Source organism: Rhea americana, unplaced genomic scaffold, assembly GCF_003343005.1.
Source record: "Rhea americana isolate MKP2758 unplaced genomic scaffold, rheAme1 scaffold_379, whole genome shotgun sequence".
Lineage (NCBI taxonomy): Eukaryota > Metazoa > Chordata > Aves > Rheiformes > Rheidae > Rhea > Rhea americana.
This window is the reverse complement of record NW_028186511.1, coordinates 455,104-480,627: the sequence shown is the minus strand read 5'-3', so window position 1 is coordinate 480,627 and position 25,524 is coordinate 455,104. Positions and strand designations below refer to the sequence as shown.

Here is a 25,524-nt window from a genome sequence, read left to right as displayed (position 1 = left end):
GCCACAAAACGCTGCTTATTCTTGAGCTTCTGTGCTAAGAATGGCCTGGTGATTTGAGGAGATTTATGGCAGAGATTTATTGATAATCATTTATTCTGTATCTCTAATTCATGCCTTCCAGAACAAAAGGGKTTTTTTTTCTATCATGTACTGGAAGAAAAAAAATTAAACCTCTCTTATTAATTACCTGACATTTGACAAGATAAATATGCTATCACAAAGAAATTCTCGGAAAATACATGTTACCATTATTTGAAAGAATATAATTCTGTTGAAGGAATTTTTCAGTTCTATGTACAAATTTAAATACCGTCAATGCAAAACCCATTTTATATGGTAACCATCTTCAGATTATCAACATGGGAAGAGGAGTATTGTCTCTTTAAGAACTTAGTGGTGGGCTACAGATAATGGAACAAGCAAAGAACTAGGTTTCTTTTATGACAGCTAATAGATTATTAGATGGAAATTAATCAGTTATTATGGGATACCTCACAACTCATAGTTCCAAACTACTAACACCAGAGAGTGTAACATAGCAGGTGCTGGTAGAATGGTGCTGGATGAAGTTTTGGGTTTCTTGGAAAATAAAATCAATCTTGGCCTTTGCAGCTGAAAAGAAAAAAACTAAACTAAACTAAAATATCATTGTGAATCCCAATTTCTTTCTATATTATATCTCAAAACCTGTTCTATGATTATCTTACTGTTTTCCTATGGCATCGCTTAAAGGAACATTCATAAAACAGGATAGCTGAATAACATATATATGAGCTTTTACGATTAGTGTTTTAACAACTATTAACAGCTAACAGTTTAAACTTCTTCATAGTAATATTGGGGGAAAATATAAGCATATTACAAACCACTAAAAAATGTTTGCTTAGAAATCATAGACAAAAGTTATATGGCTACAATTTTTCCCAAATATCTATCTTGAAAAATCTAAAAAGTCTGTGAACAGTAAGAGTTGGGATTTTTAGAAAGGTGGCCAAAGAAAATTCAAGAAAACAGAATGATATCCTCTTTGATCAGCRTGGTATATCAATAGACATGAAAACAAAAGTATACTTGTGCTTGGAGATGCACAGGTACAGTCCCATTACCTTCCCTTGGGCTTGAGGATAGAAACACATAGAAATCACAAACATCCCATGATGCTCAAAATAAGTGGATAGAGAATGCACACTACTATCTGAATATATACTGTACTGTAAAAGCTAGTATTTTCAATTTAGAAAGGTAACAGAAAGGCAGGATGGACTATATTCACATTATTAAAAATTATGGCAGAATTCAGACAGAGGGAGGATAGCGGTCTTGCATAGGTCTTTACAAACACAGAGATGTACTTGCTGAACTACACTCACTGGACTATCTCGAGGAGTTGTTTCAAAGCTTATGAGTGCTTATGAATCCCCATGTGTCCTTGGCCATCCCATTCCAATATCTCAGGATCCTCTTCTGTATCTCCTATAAGACAGTTCCTCATAGCAAAATCACATTTATGTCCTTATATCCCATGCATGCTCCATCTTTTCTGATCTGTCAGTTAGACCAAAGATAGCACATGTGCAGCTTACRGGTGTGTGTGGAAACTGATGACGGCTGGCTATCATCAAACAGAACCACTGGCAATTTCTTTCCCTCAGGAAGGTATTAACAAAGTCTCTCTCTCTCTTCCCTGAGCAATTCATTTTCAGCTTATGAGAAATTTGTATTCTCCAAATTCACCACATTTGGTTGAAATTGGCCAACTGTTAAAAAATATCAGTGAAGGAGAAAGTGAAGGACGTTGCATAGTAYAACCAAACAAAACATCTTCTCTAAGGATTCAGGCTGATAACTGAGTGGTGTGACTACTTTCCCAGAAGACAGATGACTTGAACACATCCAGGGCAAGGAGGGCATTTCTCTTCTTTCCAACCAAAGCTCTCTAGTTATTARGATCTTCTATGAAAAAAAGACATCCCAACCTCATCATTCTGGCCTCTCTCCTTAACAATATAAAAGAGGCCTGATTAATTCTAGTAAACAGTATTTCTGGTTGCCCATCTCAGAAGTCTTTCAGATTTCTATAAACTCAAAGAGATGTAGACATCCTGTAGCAGTAAGCCAGCTTGCTGGAGAAAGGCAGAAGTGACTATCTCCTAGACAGCTAAACTACAAATACAATTTAGTTACAGTAAAACACAGTTAATGAGACCGGCCTGGGTTGTCTTTTATGAACTGCTGGTTGCCCATTCCTTCAACAGCATCTTATCTGAAAGACCCTCTCTCAACAGTGTAAGTCATACCAGGACATCATCCCTATAACTACTTACAATAAAACAGGTCATCAAATCCTATCTGGTAAAGAGGACATTCAACAACCACAAAAAATAGCAACAGGTTAGTTAGCCTTGATAAAAGCTCTTATAAAGACCACTTTAAGTAAGCATGTGTGTTGTTAAAACTAYTGGACTCCTTTGTTCCATTAAATACCATGCTTTGGGAAATGTGAACCTGAGCACAAGGTTCTTTTCCTCCTAGTTGTGGATCAAGCAGGGCACTGAGCTCACCTGAACAAAAAACACAGAAGATATGTCTACCACATATCACATCAGGCTGAACTTCAGAGGGACTTCTGAGACCTGCCATTCGCATTGTCCTGGAAGGCAGCCTAGTTTCAATCTGAAGAGGCCACAAACCTCATTTATCTTTGCAGCACACATGGACAACCCTTGGGCAGTCTGTAGGGTTTGGACTGTCTTGACTCCTATTATTCATTTTGTAATGTCACTATTAGGGCAGCGCTGGGACATTGGGATGGATGAAGAGGCAGCATGTAAAGGCTCATCTGGTAAGTTTGCCTAAAAATTCATTCAAACCTGATCACATCACAGTTCCACCCATCATCTCATAAAGTATATGAAGAGTTTACCACAGAGTCAACCTTCAAGAATGCTCATGGCAGGACAACTAAGTCAGCTTCAAGCTTGGCCTGCAGAGTAAATTGCATTTTAAAATAATATAAATGCTAATGTACAGCTACTTCTACAGGAAGCTGGCATTAAAAATTTCAACRAGTTAACTTCTTTCCCTTCATTGCATTTTAGTCAAATATTTAATTAATTTTAAATATCTATCAGATGGAATTTTACTATATCTAACTGCTGCCACGGAGCAAAATTTTCAAAAGGGAAAAGGCCGGTTTTTCCACCAAGCTGTTCTCAGAGTCCTTGATGTGATAAAATTTTCCCAAGCCCTCCAAAGCATCTTCCCCCTATGCCAGTCTGCCTTGGTTTCAGGAACTTTTAGAAGTTTTATATGCAATTAATTTTATTAAATAAAATTAAAAAGCTTGGTAGTGGCAGTAGCTACAGAGCAGGATATGAGAGCAAGAGAACAATGCAAAAAGTGGTTCTATCACCCTTTTTAATTTTGTTTTCTTGGAACAGTTAAAGTGTTTTGTTTCCTGGAGGAAAAAGCGTTAAACCTAGCACGGATTTTACTGTTTTGCCAGTAGCACTTAGGTTTGCAACAACTCCAATAATATTCTCACTGCAATTCCCTTTTATCTACTGATGTAATATGGTAGGGTTTGACACCTTTCTAGACATGAAAAGACTTTATCTTGTCTCAAATAACAGCTGCTATTCGTCGCTTGCTCCACCATGTTTTCTAAGTTTCTTTCTCAATTTTATAATGTGCAGCCACCCTGAGTAACTCCTTAAGGTTTTGTAAAATAATCCCTTCCTCAAAGGGGGAAATGTTTCCTGATGTCTCTCAGAAAAGTTTTTTCCTAGTTCATCAGTTCTATTAATAAAGTAAAAATGGAAAATTCAATAAAAATTAGTGGCATTCATAAATATTTCTGTAATAGTTTCCATTGGAAAAAGTACAGAAAAGTATATGCAGCTTGATAGTGGAACAGCTATAGGAATTGCTGAGGATTTTTGCATTACATATTTTGTAGTAATTTATGTATATATTCTGTGTAAACTTTCTGCTAGGTTCCCCTTGGACTTGAAATAAGGAGTGAGCTGCAAGCACCACGTAAACAATGGCAGATAAATATTTCCCTTTGTTAAGTTATGCTATTTAAATTACCCACATCTAATTAGATGTGACTTAACACCTTTAAAATTGTTTGGTTTAACATGCAATGACAATATTTAGACTGGTGATTATAATCCCCAGTTCTGGTCAGTATCTTTGCAGGAATCATTTAAGTTAGAGGGATGCTGACATGAGGATGAGCAAATAGATCGGTCAAAATACTTGGGCTGGTAGAGCAGTTCCATAGAAAAAAAACTTTCAGAAAAGGTACTCTGACTGATAGCATTTCAATAGCAGCACCCTCATGGTCAGGGATTCCTCTTTTACTGGTCTCGTCTCCCTAGCAGATATAGTTTCATTACTCCATTGATACAAAACATCTTGAAAAAATTGAATAAGCTTGTTTGGGCTGACCAGAATAGAAAACAAATGGAAATACATTCAAAGCTCATGCATCATATTCGTCAATACTTACTATTAATTTAATATAATCTTGTAGGAATATTTCCTGCAGAGGAAAGATTTATCTGTCATTCTGTTATGCCTACTCAATATATGTAAATGTTTTCTAACTGAGTGTGACAGGTTACAAAGCTTTAGCACGGGGGGTGGGGGGGAGGGAGGGAAGAGAGAGAAAGAGAGAGAACGTCAGAAGAAAAAAAGTGGCTCTAGTTGTTAGATTGAGCATACAGGTCCAAGAGAGAAATTAAAGCATTTTTAACGCTGTAATTTTCCTGCTGTAGTGAATCACAAGCGTAACTGTCATCCTCAAAGATAAATGTTCTTGTGTTGATTTGTTGCAATGAGCAGCTAGAATGTAAATGAGATAACAGCATACTATAATGTATAGAAGCAGCAATAGACCTGAAGTACTGGCAAAAACTTGCACAATATTAAGACAAACTGCACATGAAAGAGAATTGACATTTTCCTGCTTTACATGGTTGAAGTGTAGTTATGAAACAAGATGTCATTTTTAGTGGTATCATAAACATACTACTTCCCCCCCACACACAAACACACACACACTAGTTCTTAATATTTTTTGGATATATTTAACATTTGTCTTCCATCATCTGTGAAATGCAGACTTGCCACAATTTGGATAAGGTATTTTCAGAGAATCACCCATTCATGCAGTCTTTCCAGGCAGACCTGGAAACCACCTCACTTCCAAACCTTACAAACTCTAAAGATGACCCTGTAACACAAACCCATGCGCGATGGTTGACATCTCATTTCTCCAACAAAAAAGAAACTGATCCCCACACACWAAGAGAGAACAAGAGTCAGAGCATTCATATGATGTTGGTATTTTTATTCATGAAAATTCAGTGTGTTAACTTTCAGTATTCAAAATCAGAAGGAAATAAAAGAAGCATCTATAAAAAAACCTCAGTGTGCGTGCCTTTACATCCATGCTTTTAAAGCTCCCAGCTGACTGTTACTCTTATTCTTTTTACTAATTCTAATCTTTTAAGTACTCTTTACATCAGTTAGGTAGCTAGAGGCTAAACTCTCCAGGAAAGAGCACTCATTCTAGATTTTTTTCTATTTATTTTCCTACAGTTAATATATTTATCCCCAAAGAGAAAATAAATTTCTAATATTTTCCAATAAAGTACCTCAAAATACTTTACAGGCATTACATTCCTAATATAGTTCTTATTTGGAAATCAATTATAAATCTTTTTTTCTTCCTTTGGGGAATATAAGAAACCACTATTTTGGCTGAATACAAATGAGATTATCTATCGACTGACATATTTCAGCAAGATTAACCTTCTTCCTGGCCGCTGCATACAAAAAGTTAGGAACATGTAAATGCAGACAAGAACAGATTTCCTAGTATGCTGTTGAAAACAATTTTTGTGTGAACAGATTGTTTCTGCATTAAAAAGGAAGAGAACCTTCAAAATTGTGACTGCATTCAAGCTTCCCTTTTAAAAGCAATTATTTACAATATATAATACTTTTCAAAAATTAAAATATATTTTGCAATATCATTATTAGGTTTTAATGTGCTATAATTTTATCTTCATTCTACTACAGTTAAAAGTGAATGTTAGACAGGACTTCTAGAATAACTGGTACTTGCCTGTCATCAGCTGTTTGGCACTTTTGCTAATATTTTAAATTCAAACTTCGCTACCAGTATGGAGTATTTCACACTTCATGTAACTGTACCTACTTCAAATTTTCAAAGTTTATGTACTATACTCTGACAAAGAACTATGTAAAAGCTGAAGGTTCAGAGTTAATGGTTACCATAATCCATTTTATAGAACACCTAATTGCTTTTGAGTCTTCCTTTTAGTCTCTCAGACAGGGGAAGGGGACTGTCTGCCAATGTGTAAGTCAAAACATCACTTCTGGCTTGCTGCAGGGTAAACGAACCTGACCTCTCAAATGATTGTTCTGGACTTAAGAAACAATCGTCTTCCACGACAGGAGAAGGTTTTGGAGATACTTGTACTGGTAAATCATTACCAGTTATTTTAAAATTGGTCCTTTTTTCCTTCCCCTTAATTGCAATTGCTGAGTCACTGTTCATTCTTTTGCTAGTGACAGCATTACTTTTTTTCTTTATAAAGTTTTTTTTTAAGTGACCTGAATTCAGTTGCCTTTTCTGCTGTTCATAAATCAGATTTTTATTCATGTTCCCATCATCACTATCTTCACTAGAAGAGCATTTGTTCTGGCACACACTCCTTTTAAACAAAGTTTTCCAAGTAGCCTGARTACAGGTTTCTGTAATGTGACAGCCAGTTACAACATCTGCTGGCTTTAGAAACAGTGGAAGTATTTCACACCCAGGTTGTAATGGTTTTACTGTTTGACTGGTTAGAGCTGGAAATGTTGAACTGCTTGTTTTATGGTGTTTTTGCACTACTTGAGCCAGGCTGTTGACATTTTGGTACTGATCTTGATAGACGTGTTTACTGGACTCTCTCACATAGTTTTCTGACAGCACATTTTTAGTTTCCTGCACTGTTTTATTTAACTGACATGAGGAAGAAGCATCATCTTTGTCAGGATTCAATGTTCCCTTTGTTTTTTTTAAATATTTCACAGGCTTCACTTCCATTACATCTTCAGACAATGAAGGTTTTGACTGAACAGAACTCTTCATAAGTATTCGCTCACTTAAAGACAACTTTTGAAGTTGTCCCATAGCATCATCTGAAAATAAGTCATCTGCACTATCAGACTGATCTTGATCAGACTGCACAGCATCAGAATATTCTGAGCTATTTGTTACTGTTTTATGGTGTAATGGATATGAATGTTGCACACATGTAGCCAGGTCAGCTACTGGATCAAGGATATTGCCACCAAGGGCTGGTGAAGTGCTGAAGAAAGTTCCTTCCCAATCAGTATTGGTCAACTGCAAATCAGCTGTTACAGAGGTAGTGCAAGAGGATGATACCTCTGAATTTTTATTAAGTTGTGCTGGTAATACAGAAGAATCAGCTAATGTACTCTGCAAGAGCAAATAAGCTGACGCAGTTGGAGAAAGGCCAGCTGCTGATTCTGGCATTTGAACTGTTGTAATGCAGGAAGCTGCAGCTAACACTGGATCTTTTGATTCAATACTTCTCTGATGTGTCTGATCCTCAGCGAGAATTTCAGTATCTGACATAGAATCCTGCACTGGAAGAATGTCACATGTAGATTTTAAATTCATTTGAGACAGAAGATCGGTTACTTCACCATAAACAATTGATAATTCCTTTTCTTTTGGTCTGTTTTTCCTGCCTGAAAGGATAAAGACATAGCGAAGTAGGACGGGATTTTGTCATCGTAAAAAGAAGCAGTAATCACWGTTCCGAATGTCTAGTGCTAAAGTATAAAACACCAAGATAAAAGCAATTGTGCCCAAAGAACAGCTGTACCAACAGCAAAAGCAACTGTGCCATGCTGCAAGATGGCATGGCATCATGATCTTCACGAGAATGATACCACTCAAAAGTAGGAGAGATGTTTGTTACTTTTTGCTTTTGGTATCCTGSTAAGGCCCATAAGTTCATAAGACAAGCTTTCAGACTTACTTTTCTGTTTCTTCTCCAAAATTTCTGATTTTTCCATCTGATAAAGGGCAACAACATCAGGATAAGAAGCCTGAAACAAAGACTCCTCCTCTACTGTGACTACAAATGACTCCACAGGCTGATCATCTGCATCAACATAATGTTCTAAAAAAATTAATACAGATATTAGACATACATATACACRTTTCACTAGGAAGAAATAAAAAACAAAAAACAAAAGATCTACTTATCTTCATATACTCAAAATAAAAAAGGGTTACAGTATAAGATCGGAGATCTAGCTGCCGTAATTTTTTTTTCTATCAGTCTCCTGCACAATGACAGGAAAACTGAAAGTAGCAGAAGTCTGCCAGCATAAAAAAATTTCTAGCTGATAAATAGCCACAGCTTAGGGTACATACTGCAAATAGCTATGAACACTGGAGTCCAGCAGTCTGCCAGCATAAAAAAATTTCTAGCTGATAAATAGCCAAAGCTTAGGGTACATACTGCAAATAGCTATGAACTCTGGAGTCCAGCACTTCTATGCAATATCTGAGTAGTGCTGCATGGCTGTAACCAGCTTAGTCTTAATAAGACATACCAGGAACAGTACTTGAAAAATGAAATATTTTGCTTTCTAAGGTTGTCTGAGCATTTTTTTTTTCGGGATATCTATGCCTTTTATTATTATTATTATTTAAAAAACAACAAAAACAGAATAATTTCCAATCTCACCTACACCTCATTTACTTATAAGATTGCATAACTTTTTCCTTCTTTAAAGTGTACTTTATTTTTGTTCTATTATTTGGGCTGTTTTATAACATATGTAGAAGCCAGACTAACCTGGTTTTTGCCATTGAATTTCAAAACAAGGAGTCCCGTTTTTAACACGTGCCTTGACTATTCTGTAAGAACAAAAAGCAAACCATTAAGTAATTTTGTTTGAACAGGAAATGAAAAAAATCTATTCTAACATATTTTAATTTGTTATAATTCATCTGAAGAAAAAAGAGTCCTATCCTTGTAACACTGAGTTCAGCGCATACTTTAAAAAAACATACTACTTCTTTGCATAACTTATGCAGCAAAGTTTTGGGTCTACGTTTTGACTACTGAAACATTTTTGTGATACTGCTCAGAGCAGCACAATTAGAAATCAACCAGTTATTCTCTAGCAGCCAGCTGTAATGCAAACCTCCACAAGCATGTCTGATGTCTTCAGCTATGCCACAGAAAAGGCTGCTGCCATAGACAGTAATGTTCCGACTGACCAGATAGGGTCATTCACTTCTTTACCTGACAGCATGAAGCAGCATAAACATTACTTGCTGAGGGACACACATTCTTCATGGAATATTTTTCTAAAAAATTGTCTGTACAAGGTAATAGGTTCCTAYGTGTGATAAGGTTGCTGTTGAATCATTTTTAAATCCTTGTTAATAAAAAAAATCTTCTAGAGCATGATTAGTCATTTAAACCCTTAAAACACTAAAGAAAGTTATAATGGAAGATTTCAATTAATTCAATCATAAAAGTAAACACTGGCAATTTATCTAGCCAAACTCTTTAAATAACTGCCCCTCAATAACTTTTGGGCCAATCATCCTTTTAAAAGATAATGGATAATGTTCTAAATAGAACAGCTTCAAGGAATAATTTAACATGCTCTGATACACCACTCAGAAAAGAGTTTACCATGTTGCTACTATCTCTTTTTCTTTATTCCCAAATTAAGGCCTATAAAATCCCAAACGGCATCAAGAAAAGAAGAGGGAACAATAACTAACCTTCTTGCAATACAAGAATTCAGGGAAAACAAATGAAATTCAGATACCAGAGTCAAAATAAATTAAGAGTTTGCTTTCACACAGTAAAGTTAAGTTGGGGAACCCTTTGGCAATGGACATTGTAGATAATAAAAGTTTATATAGGCTTAACAGGAGATCACTTCTGAGAAAATCTGTTGAGGGTTGTTAGAATAAAAAAGTACTAACTCTGGCTCAGGAAACCCCTAAGTAACAGACATCTGGATGCTGGGAAAATATTCAGGGGTAAGTAGCTACATGTTTGTCGTCTTGTTTTTCATGGATATTCATTCCTGGTGACACCACACACATCTAGTTTGGTCATTTCTATATTCATAAATGCAGCAGTCTCGAATGAAAATGTTGTTCTGAGAAGGGGCAGCAGAGTAGAGCTGTAAACCAATGATTTCATTAGCTGTAGCATGAAAAGGTCAGTAGGTCCTGAATCTGAATATTCTAGACCATCACTGTGAACAGATGCTCATTTCCAGGTGGGGGCTCTTATCCTATCAATTAAACTTCCAAAAACAGCTTGCCAATAGGACCATACCCGTAATCCTAAGTCTCATATGCAGTCCCAAGGAAGCAGAATAGAATGGAAGTAGAGGACAGAAAGCAAGCATAGTAAAAGGCAGGTCTTATTAGGACTGAAGGAAACCATTATATATATTAATTTGTGCAGCAGCAGTATAAACTTGAGAGTACTGATCTAAATTTTTAGCTCTATACAAAGTAGCACATGGCTTGAAACAGACAAAGAAGAAATACATTGTACTTCCATAAAAAAAAAAAAAAAAATGTGATTTTTCTCCAGCAGTAGAAGCAAGGATAGTAAGTTCAAGAACCCATGTAACATTACCGTATAGCCTGTAGCTGTTTTGAATCAGTGTATCCAGATTTTCTCTGGATCATATCATAACGTGTCAATAATACCAACAGTTTCTTACAAGCATAATGTTTGGGCCATTCCATCTTCTCAGAAGCAAATCTCTGTTAATATTAAAAAACAAACACATCAACCAACATTTACTATTTTGAGAGTTATATACTAAGGACACATGACTAAATATATAAAATATCTAGAATGCCTTATATATTATTGTAATTCCTAGTGAGGTTTCACTATCAAGTAAGGAAACAATCACCCATAACAGAACGGATTCACCAGCTCTCAACAGCAAGTGATAAGAGCATGAAATATTATAAAAGCTGTCTTCACCAGTAAAAATATTTTATAGAAAGCAACTCTAATTTTGTTGCTCTGTACATCTTTGATCTCAATCACTTTTGAAACCAATGGCCAATTTCAAATAGATCTATGTCTCAAAAGATTCTAAGAGTAAGATTCACAAAAACCAGTAATAGAATAGAGATCCTTATTAGTTCTCCCAGTGAGGAAAAGATGAGTTAACTGAGAGACAAAACAACGTATAAATGCTATCAACTATCTTATGTTGGCCAGCCAGCCTGCCCAGATCAGAACTGGTCACAAAATTTACAGCTATTTGCACAGACAGTATCTGGGGGGCTTAGGACAAGCCAAGGGTAGAGCACAGAACATATATGGTAACGTGGTATTTTTATGCAGGAAATCACAGGAAACACGAAASACACTGGCATGTGATTAGATGCATGTGTAGCACCAGAGCATAGAAAACTGGTCTTCAATTTTTCACACTGCTCATGGAACAATTTGGTGATAAATGACAAGCTTCAGTGAAGATCTACTGCATTTAATAAAATAAATTTCTTACCTGTAGAGTTCAGAGAAACACTACTATCTCCATAAAAGCAAAGGTGCATCTGATCCATGTAAACAAAGAGTAACATGTATCTGACACCAAATACAACTGTTTTTTGGAAACTGAAAGCTGCAGTAATGTTTGAAAGGTCTGTTGTCTTATGATGACAATCATAAGGTGGCAATGTAGAGACTGAATAGTTTTAAATAAGATGGGATGAAGGGGAGTCAGGCAGAAGAAAATGATTTATCTGAAATATCATTGTAGAATAAAGCTGTGGGTGATGTTAGCAACATCATGACAGGGAATTTGAATTTTTCTGGTCTTATGGGGAAAATATTAGAAAAAAAATGAAGGTAGCAGAAGAAATCTAAGGGTTTGATGCTTAGCAAATTCATGAACAATTTTTCAGCTTGAGTGGTTCTAGCTTCTCTGACACCAGTCATATGACTGAAAACTCTGATACTTCTGTCAGTATGTGAACTCATGCACATGCATGTATCGTAAAAGGGCTGTGATATGGGTATGATACTCATCTTTTATGGGTGGAGAAATAAGCTAGGCCAGTTTTGAGTTTTGTACCCTTTGAATCAAAGGGCTTCTAAACTTGTAAGCTGACAGCGTTGTGCTCATTATTGAAGGTCTACTTGTTCTCGGAAAAACATGCAGCATCCAGGTTAAAAGATGCTTCTGTTTGTTATATACAGATGTCAGTTTTCTCAACGATACCAAAAACACCCCAAGAACACAAACAAAGAAACCCACCCAACCACAGCAGAAAGAAAAAAAAAACCCTCCAATTATGCCCTCCAATTATACAATGAAAAATGCAAAAACAGCAAGTGATCTCTTTTCTGAGGCCCTCTTTGCTTCCTCTTTTCTACATATCTATTCACATCAACTAATTTCTTAAARTCTTTAACATGCCTCATCTTTTGGAAGCCTGAAATTAAAAAGTTGTAGCAAGGTTCTTCAAATCTTATTCCAAGTAAAATTACTAGGAAAGATCAACATTGCCACAGGTGCCTTCCTTATTAACAACATAAAAAACCCAAATAAACAAAAAAAACCCCACCACACTTTAGAGCTAAATATCCAGTATTTGGTTCTATACCTGAAAGGACAATAAACTAGGCCTTTGGCACTCCATTATCTTGTTCAATTTGTTCTTGTTTACAAGAAATTCTTGGATAACCTTGAGATAAAACAGAAAAAGGAAAGGCATTTTAAAAGAAAGCTAAAAACTAAAATTTCAATTGGTTTAAAAATTAAGATAGGCTTGCTTGTTACCTCAGAGAACGGAAAGCCCTCACAACTGTTAGCTCTTCTGCAAGTAAAACATATGGGTTAGGAACTGCATACAAATAGGAAAAAAAATGAAGAATTTAAATGCTCACCCTGCACATGAAAGCAGGGAAGAACAATTCATTTTCAAGACATTCCTACTTTCTGATATTGTCCTCCACTGCATTTGCTTGCTTCTCTCGCTCTAACTGATGCCATTCACAAGGGCAGCAGTATTTGGAGTCACGGGGTTTGCAGTATCTAATGCTTTTACAGAATTTACATCCATTGCACTCATGTTCCTTGTAAGATCCTATAGAAGAAGATGCATAAAGTGTGAGGARAAAGAAGGTTTTCAACACTGAACAAATATAAAGCTCAGAACACATTGATCTGGCACAAATGGCAGCTGTTAACAGAATCCAGATGCATTAGTCATATTTGTCTGGTTTTGCTGCAGATGTATACAAGCTTCCTCCTGCTCCTCCTATGCCCTTTTCTAAAGCTTTCTTCCAATAGTTTTGGACATCATGCTGAAAAACGTATTACCTAATAAACTATAGCAGTGCTTTGTGATATTTTGGCAAGCATATATAAAGTAATGGATATCTGAAACAAGTTTTTCTGTTTAGGAGTTTTGAGTTTGAACAACTACACTGTTCAAAAGTGGTGTCAAGGTAAAGCTCCTTAAGATTATTATTTTTTTATTTTAAGAAATGGATATAGAAAAATACAGCAATATAAATCTCTTCTGCTAATGGGTTCAGTCTTCTTGATGCAAGACCCATTCAGGCAAATAAAGAAATAAAGTTGCTTGTGTCTTCTTTGCTGAAACTAATAAAAAGATARATATCTGATTCATACAACAGCATTTTGATAACATTTCATCTGCTATCAACAGGTTTCACATCTGAAAAAAAAGGAAGCCCCCCCTGCACCAAAAAATCTCTGCATAAATACACACACAAAAAATGTTGAACATCTGAATATAATCAAGAAGCTGAATGACAGAAAAACAGTTTTTAATGCTAGTCATAAAAACAAAACAAAAACAGAAACCACATCAGAATAAAAGGTAAACAATTAACTAGACTAAAAATAAAATTTAGCCCTTTTCATACTGACCTGGATGATGGCATTCAGAACAGTGAGTTACCTTTTTAACTATCAAAGGTGGATYAGTATTATTACACTGAAATTGCTCGCCCCATTGCTCAAACCTAAAATGGATACATTGAAATGATTATAATATGTTTTTAACTTCTCTAGTTAAAGTAAAACATTGAAAAATGTTCCCTTTATACTACTTAATCTGCCTGAAAAGCAAGGCAGATTTCTATTTCTTGAAAGGTTTTTTTTTTTTTTTTAAAATAACAAGTATTCTATATGATTGTTGGGGTTTCCAGTATTGACATAAACATTACGACAACATAGTAAATATTTAGCATCTGATGTTCTAATCCACAGCCCAGTAGGCAAACATTTTTCATCAGTCCTTCAAAATCCATTTCRACACAATTATATACAGTTGCTGACTCAGGAGTTTGGAGTTAGATAATATTTAAGGCAAGTAAGAGGCTTATCTAGCAAACACAATTCATTTAGTAAGAAAGTAGTAATTAATCAGTCTCAAAAAATAAATAAWATATATATATATAAGCGGACAGTTGAGTTAGAGTTGAAGCATACAGCAACAACTTTTTGAATAAAATCRAAGTCCTTCAGCATATAAAGCAAACTAAATTTACCTTTGCAGTAAGTTCTGACCTTGYAAAGTCTCAATTAACTTTAAAGCTTGTTCTTTCCCAACTCCTGGAATACCCTTTTGAGACAGAAATATAAAATGCAATAAGTCTTATTTATTTAATGAAACACTGAATGCATACACGTGTTCATAAAACTGATTTTCATAAGAGAAATGATACAGATGTTAAGCCAAACTGAAAGAAAAATTTGATCGAGTTCTAAAGTCAGAGGAGGTGACATTACAGCTATGCTACCAGTGTGACAGGCAAACTGCATAAAACAGTTTAACACCCAATGGCAAATCAAATAATGGAAGAAAACAGAGATAAGGTAGCAGAAAGCAGTAGTAGAAGTGTTTTGTTTGTTTGGTTGGTTGGTTGTTTTTTTTGAAAAGAAGCACCACCAAAGGTGGGGAGGGAAACGATACACCAGACTGCACTGTTGTCTGTTACAGTAAATTTCTTATTAAGAAACTACTTATGAYCCTGTGACAGAAGAAAGTATCAAGTTAGAACAAAGAACTCTAATTTTTTTTTTTTTTTTAAATCTTCCAGCATAGTATCAGCTGTTTGAAAGGACAGTTTTGTCAGAACCGAAACATGTAGATTTAACAGTAACCATATATCCAATGCTCCCCTTCAGGCTTGCAACAGTTGCTTGAGATCACAGCTTGATGAACTGTATGRAAATCAAATTTCATTTCACTTCCATTTCAAATAGCCATTGAAATGGCTTCTGTTCAAAGTAAAAACAAAAACAAAAAACCCACCCACCACCCTCCAAGAGCTTTCAGAAAAAAAAAACTGACTACTCAAGGGTAACACTTTCTTTCATATACTGACAATCTCTCAAATCGTTTAGTAGAAGGCAGATCATTTTTATATTCTCACTATCTTCCAAGGAAATATCAGAACAAACATCAACAGTTGTCCAACTACAGAGATCAATGAGATTCCCTCTCACTTCATTCATTAGGAAAACTCTCCAGTAAGCGATTCCTCCCTCTTTGCAAATCATGTGTTTACAAATGATAGGACTAAAAAGGTRTACATCCAAATTGTATCAAGAACTGATGCTACTAATAACTACAGTTCAAGTAGTCACTGCTAACTATTGCAAACAGCATAGAGATGGACTTTTTCCTCCTCGTTTTTCTTAGCAGCTCTGCCATGGAAGTACTATACACCCTAGCGAGCATGAAGTATCCTGATAAACATCTAACTTCTTCTCACATAGTTGCTCAAAGTATTCAGCGTGACCTAAATTTTTGTCTTCACCTCCAGTATGTGAAGTCTGGAATAATAATTACACAGGTTAGTTTTAGAAAGATTAATGTCTGCAAACCATTTTCCATTATCATTATGGGCTTTACAAACAAAAATTAGTGACTTACTACGCAGCTTCTTCAACTGAATCTCAGTAATTGTGCATTGTGTATGGTTTTGTCAGCATGCATCTCTCAATACGCTGTCTTGAAAACAAGTATCTAATAAAAAAAAGTGTTGCTTACCTTTGGAAGATAATCACAACCCAGAAGAATAGCTAGCCCAATCAAAGACTCTCTGTCACAGCYAAGCTTCTTCTTAATAGAGGACATCGTGTAACAGTCAAGGTAGGGTTCCTGCAACAGATATGTATTAGGTATTGTTTTGCTTCTGTAACACTAGGGAAAGAACAGCCCACTGAATCATATCACCTTGCTCACCCACCACAGTTCACCTTCCTCTGCAAGGAACAAGTCTATCCTACAAAACAAGGAAAGGTCTGTAGCAAAAAACAGGAAGTAGGAATTAAAATTGATAATATTACGTATGGGGAAACAGAAATGAATCAAAACCATACTGGTAACTACAGTTCTGGAATTTTGAGTTATTAGCATGGAGATCTACTGCTGAAAGTACTTAACGTTAAGCCAAGAGTTGTTTTGTTTATTCTTCAATATCTGTAGAAAAAATGTGGTAAAACTAACATTATTCACTATTAGTTACTGTATAAATGATTTCAGGAACTGAAGATTAAAAAAAAATATAATTTTAATATCTTACTTGAGTAAAAAGATTAGAATATTATCTAGCATATAAGATTTATAAGCTGAAGGAACACTTAGAGCTTTGAAGGTAGCGGGACTCAAATACAACATGAAATCAAGATTAATATGAATTGAAAGATCTGAATCTAAAAAAAAAAAAGTCTAATTTTGTGGAAAGGACACCCTTGATAGACACACTCACATTAGTTATTTTCTTTATGTTGACTTCAATATGTCAGCAAGTTCACCTGAAAAACTGAGTCCACCTTCACTCTTGGTAAAAAGTGACAAGTAAATTTAATGGAGAAGTGTGTGTGTGGGGGGGGGAAAAACACACCTAAAATCAAAGACGGTATTATCAGAGCAAATCATCTTCTTATCAACTTAAAAAAAAATGACCTACCCATCACTTACCTGTACTTAACTATTTTTTTGTTCTAATATTCCTATTACTGAAGTACTTTCTCAACAGGTTTTTTGGATTACCATTATTTAAAATCTCAAACCTGAAACCATTTTTCCCCCATGTTCTTGTTAGATTCTGTAGGGAGAACATAAACAATCCTTTTAACTATGGAGAAAGAATAAATTGAAGATACTTGGTTTACCTTCTTCCAGTTCTGGAAACCTATATTCCTAACAAATGAACATTTTCAGCTCAAGGTGATGAATTGATTTGTTCTTTGAATGAYGACCACGGTTGATTATTATGCAGTTATACAGTCCCTGCTCTATTCATGCTCAATTTGAGACTAGCAGTCAGTACTAACCATAAGTATATTCATAATAATGTGAGCAGTGGTATGAGACCCAAGAGGCTGAGACCCAGAAGGCTTAAAGCTTCCAGATGCCCTAGCTGTAAATTCGCTCAAGTTGTCCACCATAAAGGGGAAAAGAAAAGAAAAAAAAGAAAAAAAAAAAACACTATTATACATTGCAGATGCATATACTCTACAACATATACTCTACAAACACAAACTACAGTATTACAAGCATTCTTCAATTCAGTTGTTTTGCTCTTGTATCTAGCACTTGGATTCCTAGTGAATCAAGCAAAATGTTATCTTCTTAAAGTACTATTTTAAATAAATCCAAATACAACAGGATAAATAAAATGCCTAAGTGATTTTTTCAAGGCCATATGGTCCTTTATTAACATTTTTGAGAAGACAGTGTTTAAAGAGTGGGTAAACAACTCTCCTCCCCTTCCCAACTCCAAATGAAGTATACTACCTTAGCATTCATGGCAAAATTCCTATAAACTGTCTGAGCTCCATATAAAAACGCATCTCCATCATTGGTAATACAACCATCGACATGTCCATTTGCATTTAGGTAAGCACACATTGCCTCTGCTTCCCCAGCTGCTTGAACCCACGGGACACCTAAGCACTCCAACAGTTCAAGGCACTGAAAGAAAGAATACAATAGGAAATAGAGATTTAATATTCAATTAGACCCACTTATTAGCAAGTGTTTTTTGAGATACAAGTATATACACTGACTCTGGAAAACAGCTACTGCTGTATAACTTATAGAAGACTACATCAATATAAGTACTGCTTTAAAGAAAGTAACCAAATATAGCAACAGGCAAAAGAAATCTGCAACGAAAAAATCTTACAAGTAAGAATAAAGTACAGGAATTTAACACAGCATGATTAATGGTTATTCTTTCACAAAAATCTTTGTGCTTTAAATAGACTTCTGTGATATTTTAAAAAGGAAAATAACAAAAGAGAACATTTATCTTTGCAGAGCAACCTTGTTTACTCAAGTACTAACCCTGGCCTAGCACAGATCTATCAATAGACTGTCAGACACCCTAAAAACATCAAGCATCAAAGTACAGCATTTTAAGAATGGTTGGCATAGTACAGCTAGATCCTATTATAAGATATATTGAGATCTCATACATATTTCTTGAAAATTCTCTCTCTACTGCTAGATCCAAAATTGTCAGAAATAATAACAGTCTCTTATTTTCTTTATCTAGCTATGGATCATACTTCTATAGAAAAATAAAGGGAATCATAGAATCGGTAAGGTTGGAAGGGGCCTCCGGAGATCATCTAGTCCAACCTCCCTGCTCAGTAGGGTCACCTAGAGCATATTGGACAGGGTTCCATCCAGGTGGGCCTTGAAGATCTCCCCACAGAAGGAGACTCCACAACCTCTCTGGGCAACCTGGTCCAGTGCTCCATCACTCTCCCAGCAAAGAAATTCCTCCTCACATTCAGGCAGAACTTCCCCTGCCTCAGTTTGTGTCCATTTCCTCTCATCCTGTCACATGGGACAATTGAAAAGAGTTTGGCCCCATCCCCTTGACGCCCTCCCTTCAGATACTTAGAGACATTGATAGGATCCTCCCCTTAGTCCTCTCTTCTCCAGGCTAAATGGATCCAGCTCTTGCAAAGATAATGGAAAAGATAACAAATTTAGAGCACTTAATTAAGAGCATTTTTCTAGCACTCTTAGGCTTCACAGAGTTCCTGTGTATTGCAAACAACGTCAGCAGCAACTCTGAGCTCGTCTTCTATCTTTTTTAAAAAAAATAACTCCCCCCTTCAAATATTATGACTTTAAATTTAAAAATAAAACATGAATCATGAAACATGTTCAGTCTGCTTAAGTTATTATCATCTATATTTTCCATTTCATAGAATTCTGAATAGACTGAATAGGTAAAATAACTGCAACAATGAAAGTTAAGTGTTTTTTTGCAGCCAAAGTTATCTCAGCCATCCATATGAAAACTATACAATCTTTGCTTCAGCCTAGTTCTGTAGATTTCTAACAACTATTTCCCATTAGCTATACAGCTAGTTCACCAAATCTAAGTCTAGGTTACAAAACACTTCTACTGCAGTATCTGTGCACCTCCAAAAAACATACCAGCTTAGCCTACATAGGTATACAATACATTGCTATTTTTATATAACAGCCCAACTCATGAGAGCTGAAGTTTAAGAGGAATTAAATGTCTAAGACAGTTGATCATAATGAAGTACAGGGTTTTTTAATGTATAATCACTGGGCTTCATCCACCAGAGCTCAATAAAGTCAGTAAGAGTAATTGGTAGTAAAAAACATGCCTACTTTCAAACAACTGGCTGATGCATTTACTTTAACAGATTGTCCCTGCCAAAAGTCAAAACAGATCACCACATTACAGACAGCAGAGATGGCATTTCAGGTTTCGTTATGCTGCATTCAACGAACAAAGTTATTATTGGAAAAAGCATGTGACTATACTTCTTCCATATTTACCAATGCCATCTAGAACTAGTCAGAAAAGTTAATCAATGCATATATCATCTATGAGAAAGTATCAATATTAACATTAATAAAGAATGAGGAATTTGAGTTTCTGTAATAAGCACTCATTTATGACCGTGGTTCACTGCAGCATAACAAGCACAGGAGCACATCAAATGAGGTTTATATTATCTAGCACTGTCCCTCTACTGCAACAATAGTTAACCAAAACTATAATGCCCAGTTTCAAAGGGGTGTAAGTAATTCTTCTAACTCAGGACACTGTTGAATTTTGTTGTGTAACAAATTCTATTAGTTCTTTGAAATTCTTGTCTTTAATCTTGTTAAAATCTTTTCCTATTAAAAAAAAAAGCCCCCCTCAGTCACTCACCTCTCTTAAAACGGATTTAAAATAAGATCTCCCTGTTCTTGCAGCCCTAGGTTGCTTGGAAATTCCATAGCGCATCTCATTTCTCTTACTCATGGTGTCTGCTTTCAATTTGGGGGCCTCTCCTTCCATGACAAATATTAGTTTAATTCCCATTGATGTTAAAAAAGAGAATCGAAAAAACAGGTTTCTGCAATAAAACAAGCATTTTCTTAAACAGTAGAATAAATACAGCCTGATTTTCTTCGGATATTTTCCTTACATCCCTCAAAACCACTCCAGAGAGGAGCTTAACTTTCTCTCCACCCTTTAAGATTACCTCATTCCCAAACTAACTAATCTTTTATCTATTTCCTTATCCTCTGCTGGTGTTGATGTACTATGGATTTGTAATAGCTTTACAAAATTCACAAGAAAATACCAAATTATGACAAAAATCTTTTTTAGAGTAATAATATCAAAAAACTTAAAAGGCTGAATAAAAACTTCTGTGTTCAAAGTTTGCTTCCAAACATAAATCCATACAAATAGTCATTCTTTTATATTAAATTTAATTCCAAATCTATCAATAGGAGTACTTCAGATACTGAAGTGTATGTTGTGGTATAAGACAGGTTCATAGAAACCATTATCTTGCTAATTTATTTCATACCCAAGGTTTGCAACATTGCTAAGGGGAAACTTACAAGAAAATAACAACTATTTGGTCTACACTAGTAATACTGAAAGTAATCAGAAAACATGCTTTTCCAGTTGTTCACTGATCAATCTTTCAAAAACAGTAGAATAAAATATTTAGATCTGTTGGAATGACATGGAAAGACTGTTTACTCCAGAAATAATTTTGTATATTTATTACTCATAAAGGATAAGATAAATTCAATACAATTTTAACTCCTACTTCCTGAAAGCATTTCTTTTTCTGGTAGCAATCTCTTCATTCCTTTGTCTTGTTTTTGAAAGAATGCGTAAGAGATTTGGACTGATGCTTTCATTTCACTGTAGGCAGGACATCGTATCATAGGGAAGTACAGACTTCAGCCATGTTAAGCTTCAACTTTAAGTTAAATATCCATTTTCAGTCATCAGTATGATATCTTAAGAAATGATTCTCAGAAGATGCTAATATTCCATATAAACTATTATCAAAACAGCCACAGAGATATCTAGTAATAGCTAGTGTTCATTTTTGAAAATTTACTGTTTTTGCAAATTTAAATAGTTTCATTTTTGTCAGCATCAATTGCAGAAAACTTCTTTCAAGTTACAGCTGTTTATATTTGCTCTTAAGTATTTGATTAGTTTAAGTTAGAAATATACATATTCAAGACTGTATATTCTTCAATATCCTTCAAAGCCTGAAGAATCATTTGAACACATTTACTTCAATATGGGATCTAACWAGAATTTGGATTTAAAATCCACATCAACTTAAGCAACTATCAATGTGATCTACATCATAGCAGTTTGAATCCTAATAAATTGCCAGAATTCCCACAGTATCTTCCAACATGCAGCCTCAGAACTTTGGAATGAGCCTGCTGATTTAGTTGCTGCTGCTCAATACTGCAACAAAGCGCCATGCAATATACAGAGTAAAGTAAGCATGGGTTTGCTTATGTCTATCACATTGTTGAAGCCCCAAAGGCTGTGTCCAGCACCTCTTCCTATCTGCCTCTGAGCAGAATTGAGTCCAATCAACCTTTATTTGAATGCCTTTGATGCATGTGGCAGAAGTGATACAACCAACTCAAAACAAAGTCATATGAATTTTGGAGTCTTTAACTTACTTATTCTTAACTTTAGAGGAAGTATTAAGGCTAAGTTGTATGACGTCAATACTTTTAGCTACAAAAAATTATATAGATAGTATACCTAAGATGAGGCTTGGTAACTACTCCAATCATCTTTTTAACAGTCTGTGCTTCACACACCCACAGGCTTAAATCAACAGCAAGTGTTTTTCCCCTGAGACTACTCAAGCTGACAGGTTGTTTCACAGGCTCAAGGATCTGCCACAGATTAGTTACTCCCATTATTCTAGCTTCTTTGTTGTCAACACGAAAGTTTCACCTGTAAAGATCAAGGAAAATAAAATATTTTCAGAACATAACATGAAAGATGGCATTTATTTATGAATGTTAATTTGAAAACAAACAGTCACTATTGCTTCTACTTTTAAGAGCCAAGAACACTTGCAATCAAGCCTTACAAGCATCTACTGACTCTAGTTCACAGACGTTTTTTTAACTGAATACCTCCTTTGGAGGGTGCATTTTTATTGTAGCCTGAACAGAAATAATAAAAACAAACCCATTAAAAAACATACTCTGAGTTTCATGTGTTCCATACATATTTCCAGTCCAAGTCTTGCATTTAAAAAAAAGACAACCAAACAAAAAAAACCCYCAAGAATTATTTCGCCATCTAAAGCTATAGTACTCACATTAAAAAATGTGTGTTTAAATAATAAGCTGTAGTAGCCTACAGCTAGTTGAAGGATATTTACAAAGATGACAGAAACAAACTCTTCTTGGTGTTCCAAGATAACACAGCAAGGGATAATGGCCTTAGACTGCATCTTGGTAAATCAAGTTAGACACTAGGAAAAAGCGGCAGAGGGTATTGCAGCACTGTTTGCCCACAGAGACTGTGAAATCTCTGGTTTTGGAGGTTTTCAAGATTCATTCACAATGCTGTTTTGCTAGTCTGATCCACTTTAAGCAGGAACTTATAAATATGGAAATGCTTCTTGGAAGGATCCTCCAGAGATCATCTATTATAACAATATGATTCCAGAAACAAGCTAGTGCATCTGATTTCACCATTTTTAATGTTAGTACTGCATGGCTTGTGCTATAAAGCCTATAATACATGCCAGCTAACAATGTACACTCATTAGACGGTATATATCTTTGTTTCTCAGGTAGTTTTGCTTATGTAGCTCTACTCCCCATGCCCATCCCATTATCAGATTTTCTTCTCTGTCCTTTTCCATTATTCTTCTAGCTTTCACACTGCATACTTCTACAAGGCTTCTAACACATATCCTACTTTCTTTTTGACATTCTTTGTGCCCCCTGCCAATCTATTCCTGTGTTGTCTTATTGTACAAAACTTGTCTTGCAATTATTTGTCTAATTTTCCTTCTTCTCTCTTAAAATTCAAAGATAAAAAAGTCAAATAAAATCTGGGAAGTTTTTGCATTTCTTGCACCTTGAATTTGAAACTACTGTATGCTGCAGACAACAAAAAGCCCTCCTTTGAGGAGATCGCAACCAGATGAGCTTCCTGTGCTCCAAGATCTGCCTAGGACTGATGAGGAGCTATTCTACTTCATGGCCTCTTGCGAACACRGTCACGCAAAATTCATGAATGTTTCACTTTTAACACCATCACAGAGAATAGCAGCCTGGCTTTACAAGGAGCTTTATGTTCTGTACTCTAAAAACTATTTTAAAACAACGTAGCTAACCAAAAACATTCATCTTTTCTGTCATTTCAGGTTGTTTTTAAAACAGCAAGATTTTTTTTTCTTGTTGGTTCTCTGGGAAAGACTTAGTTTCAACTGAGATCACTTTTCTCAAGATTCCTTTAACTGTATTAGTTGTTTTATCAGTGTTGTTATGGACCAACAGACAGTATTTAATTAACGGGAAAGACAAATATTATAGAAATACTTAACATTCTGAAATAGTAAAAATAAGAGATTTAAAAATAAGATAGTTTTAAAAAAATGAGAACAAAAAAAACTCCAAAAARCAGCTTCAACATTTTCCATAATGAGATAATAAAGTATTGTTATTGAGGACAGAACTTTTCCCTACCGCAAATTAGTCAAAGTATAGGCTTTCCTGAGTCAACACTAAATGAGAGATCTATCCTATCTTTTTTTCACCCCTTTGTTACTTATTGTTCTTTTGAGCATATTACGCAAGTTACTTGGATCTATAGATCCTGCTCAAAGACAGATCTACTATTTTTAATGGGAGTGGTCAGTTCATTCAGATTTTATTGAGGCTGTTCATCCTAAATCTATAATGTTCTCAGAGATAAGTTAACTTCCAAACCAAGAAGATTAGACTAGACCTTTTTTTTTTCCACATGTTTGCATGTCACTGCTGCTATAAGATTATTCACAAGAAATAAAAGCCATCCCTCCTCCTAAACTCTCAATTTCTCATTGGGCCACGGGCTATAATTCATGTTCATTGAGCATACAAGCCATAACTCAAGTTCTGTTTGATAATTTATTCTTTAACACTGAACATTTTCACTTGCAATCATTTTTATACAGCTAGTGTAAGCCAGCTGCTTGAAAATAACTGCTGCAGACATTCAAAACTAGAATTTAATTCATACAGATACACTTTCACTGACTGCCAAGTTAACTTGCAGAGACTGCTAAGCACATGCTTTATTTCTAACATAGATCCCTTTTAAAAGAAAGCCCRTGACGCTTTTTAAACTACCCTCCAGAACAACACTATTGCAGTACCTGGGCACCTCGCACAGCCTTGCCAATAACCACCAGGACCTGCAGCACAGCAGCCACAGCTAGGACATCTGAAAATTCCTCCAGTTTCCAAGATAGAGTTGTTTTATTTTTTCCCATAAGTTTCTCTTTCCTTCTAGATGAAAACAAGAAGTGAAAGGTTTCATGAAAATAAAACAGCAGAACACATGAGGGTTTTGAATTTAAGCATCTAAAATTCCCGCCGCGATCCCAACTAGAAATCTAAAAAGCCGCCCATGGGGAGAAACAGGCGTTTCCCCGCGACAGCGAGATGAACCACTGCCTGGGAGGCTCTACGCGGCGCCGCTAAGAGGACACCCAGAAGTTTCCGCACCTACCGACCTCACGCCCTGGCTCCGGATCTCGGACAGGGGCCCTCTCCTCCCCCCACGCACCGTAAAGATCTCTCCTTTCCGCCCATGAGCTCATCTCTAACCTCGTGTTAACGAGAATTCGCCTTCCCAGTCTGAGCCCCGAGACCCTCTGGACGCGGCCAGGTCTAGTCGCAAGTTCCTAGTACCCCCACAGCACTGGGGGGGGGGGCGGGGGGGGGCAAATAAACGCCGCCCGCCCGCTCACGCACACAGCGCTCCTCAGCCCCAACGGCCGAACTTCCCGCGCACACACCACCCCACCCCCAGCTCCGCCCACCCGCCGCTAAAATGGCGGCGGCGGGGG

The 25,524-nt window shown here is 35.9% G+C and overlaps 1 protein-coding gene across 2 annotated transcripts; it reads right to left on the bottom strand.

Annotated features, from left to right (window-relative positions):
• Nucleotides 1-5,344: 5,344 nt before the first annotated feature.
• On the bottom strand, nt 5,345-25,387 carry GEN1 (GEN1 structure-specific endonuclease). Of its 2 annotated transcripts, none has more exons than XM_085313143.1 (15): nt 25,283-25,387; nt 24,829-24,961; nt 22,206-22,403; nt 20,334-20,520; nt 17,918-18,094; nt 16,166-16,276; nt 14,658-14,731; nt 14,035-14,129; nt 13,072-13,222; nt 12,916-12,952; nt 12,740-12,820; nt 10,743-10,873; nt 8,922-8,983; nt 8,094-8,237; nt 5,345-7,800 (listed from the first exon to the last, which is right to left on the bottom strand). In XM_085313143.1, exons 3-15 carry the CDS (start codon nt 22,364-22,366, stop codon nt 6,332-6,334), a joined length of 2,880 nt encoding a protein of 959 aa, XP_085169269.1. In that variant the 5' UTR covers nt 22,367-22,403; nt 24,829-24,961; nt 25,283-25,387; the 3' UTR covers nt 5,345-6,331. The 2 variants fall into 2 exon arrangements, with proteins under 2 accessions (XP_085169269.1, XP_085169270.1); XM_085313144.1 differs by having other exon boundaries at nt 24,829-24,958.
• Nucleotides 25,388-25,524: the final 137 nt, after the last annotated feature.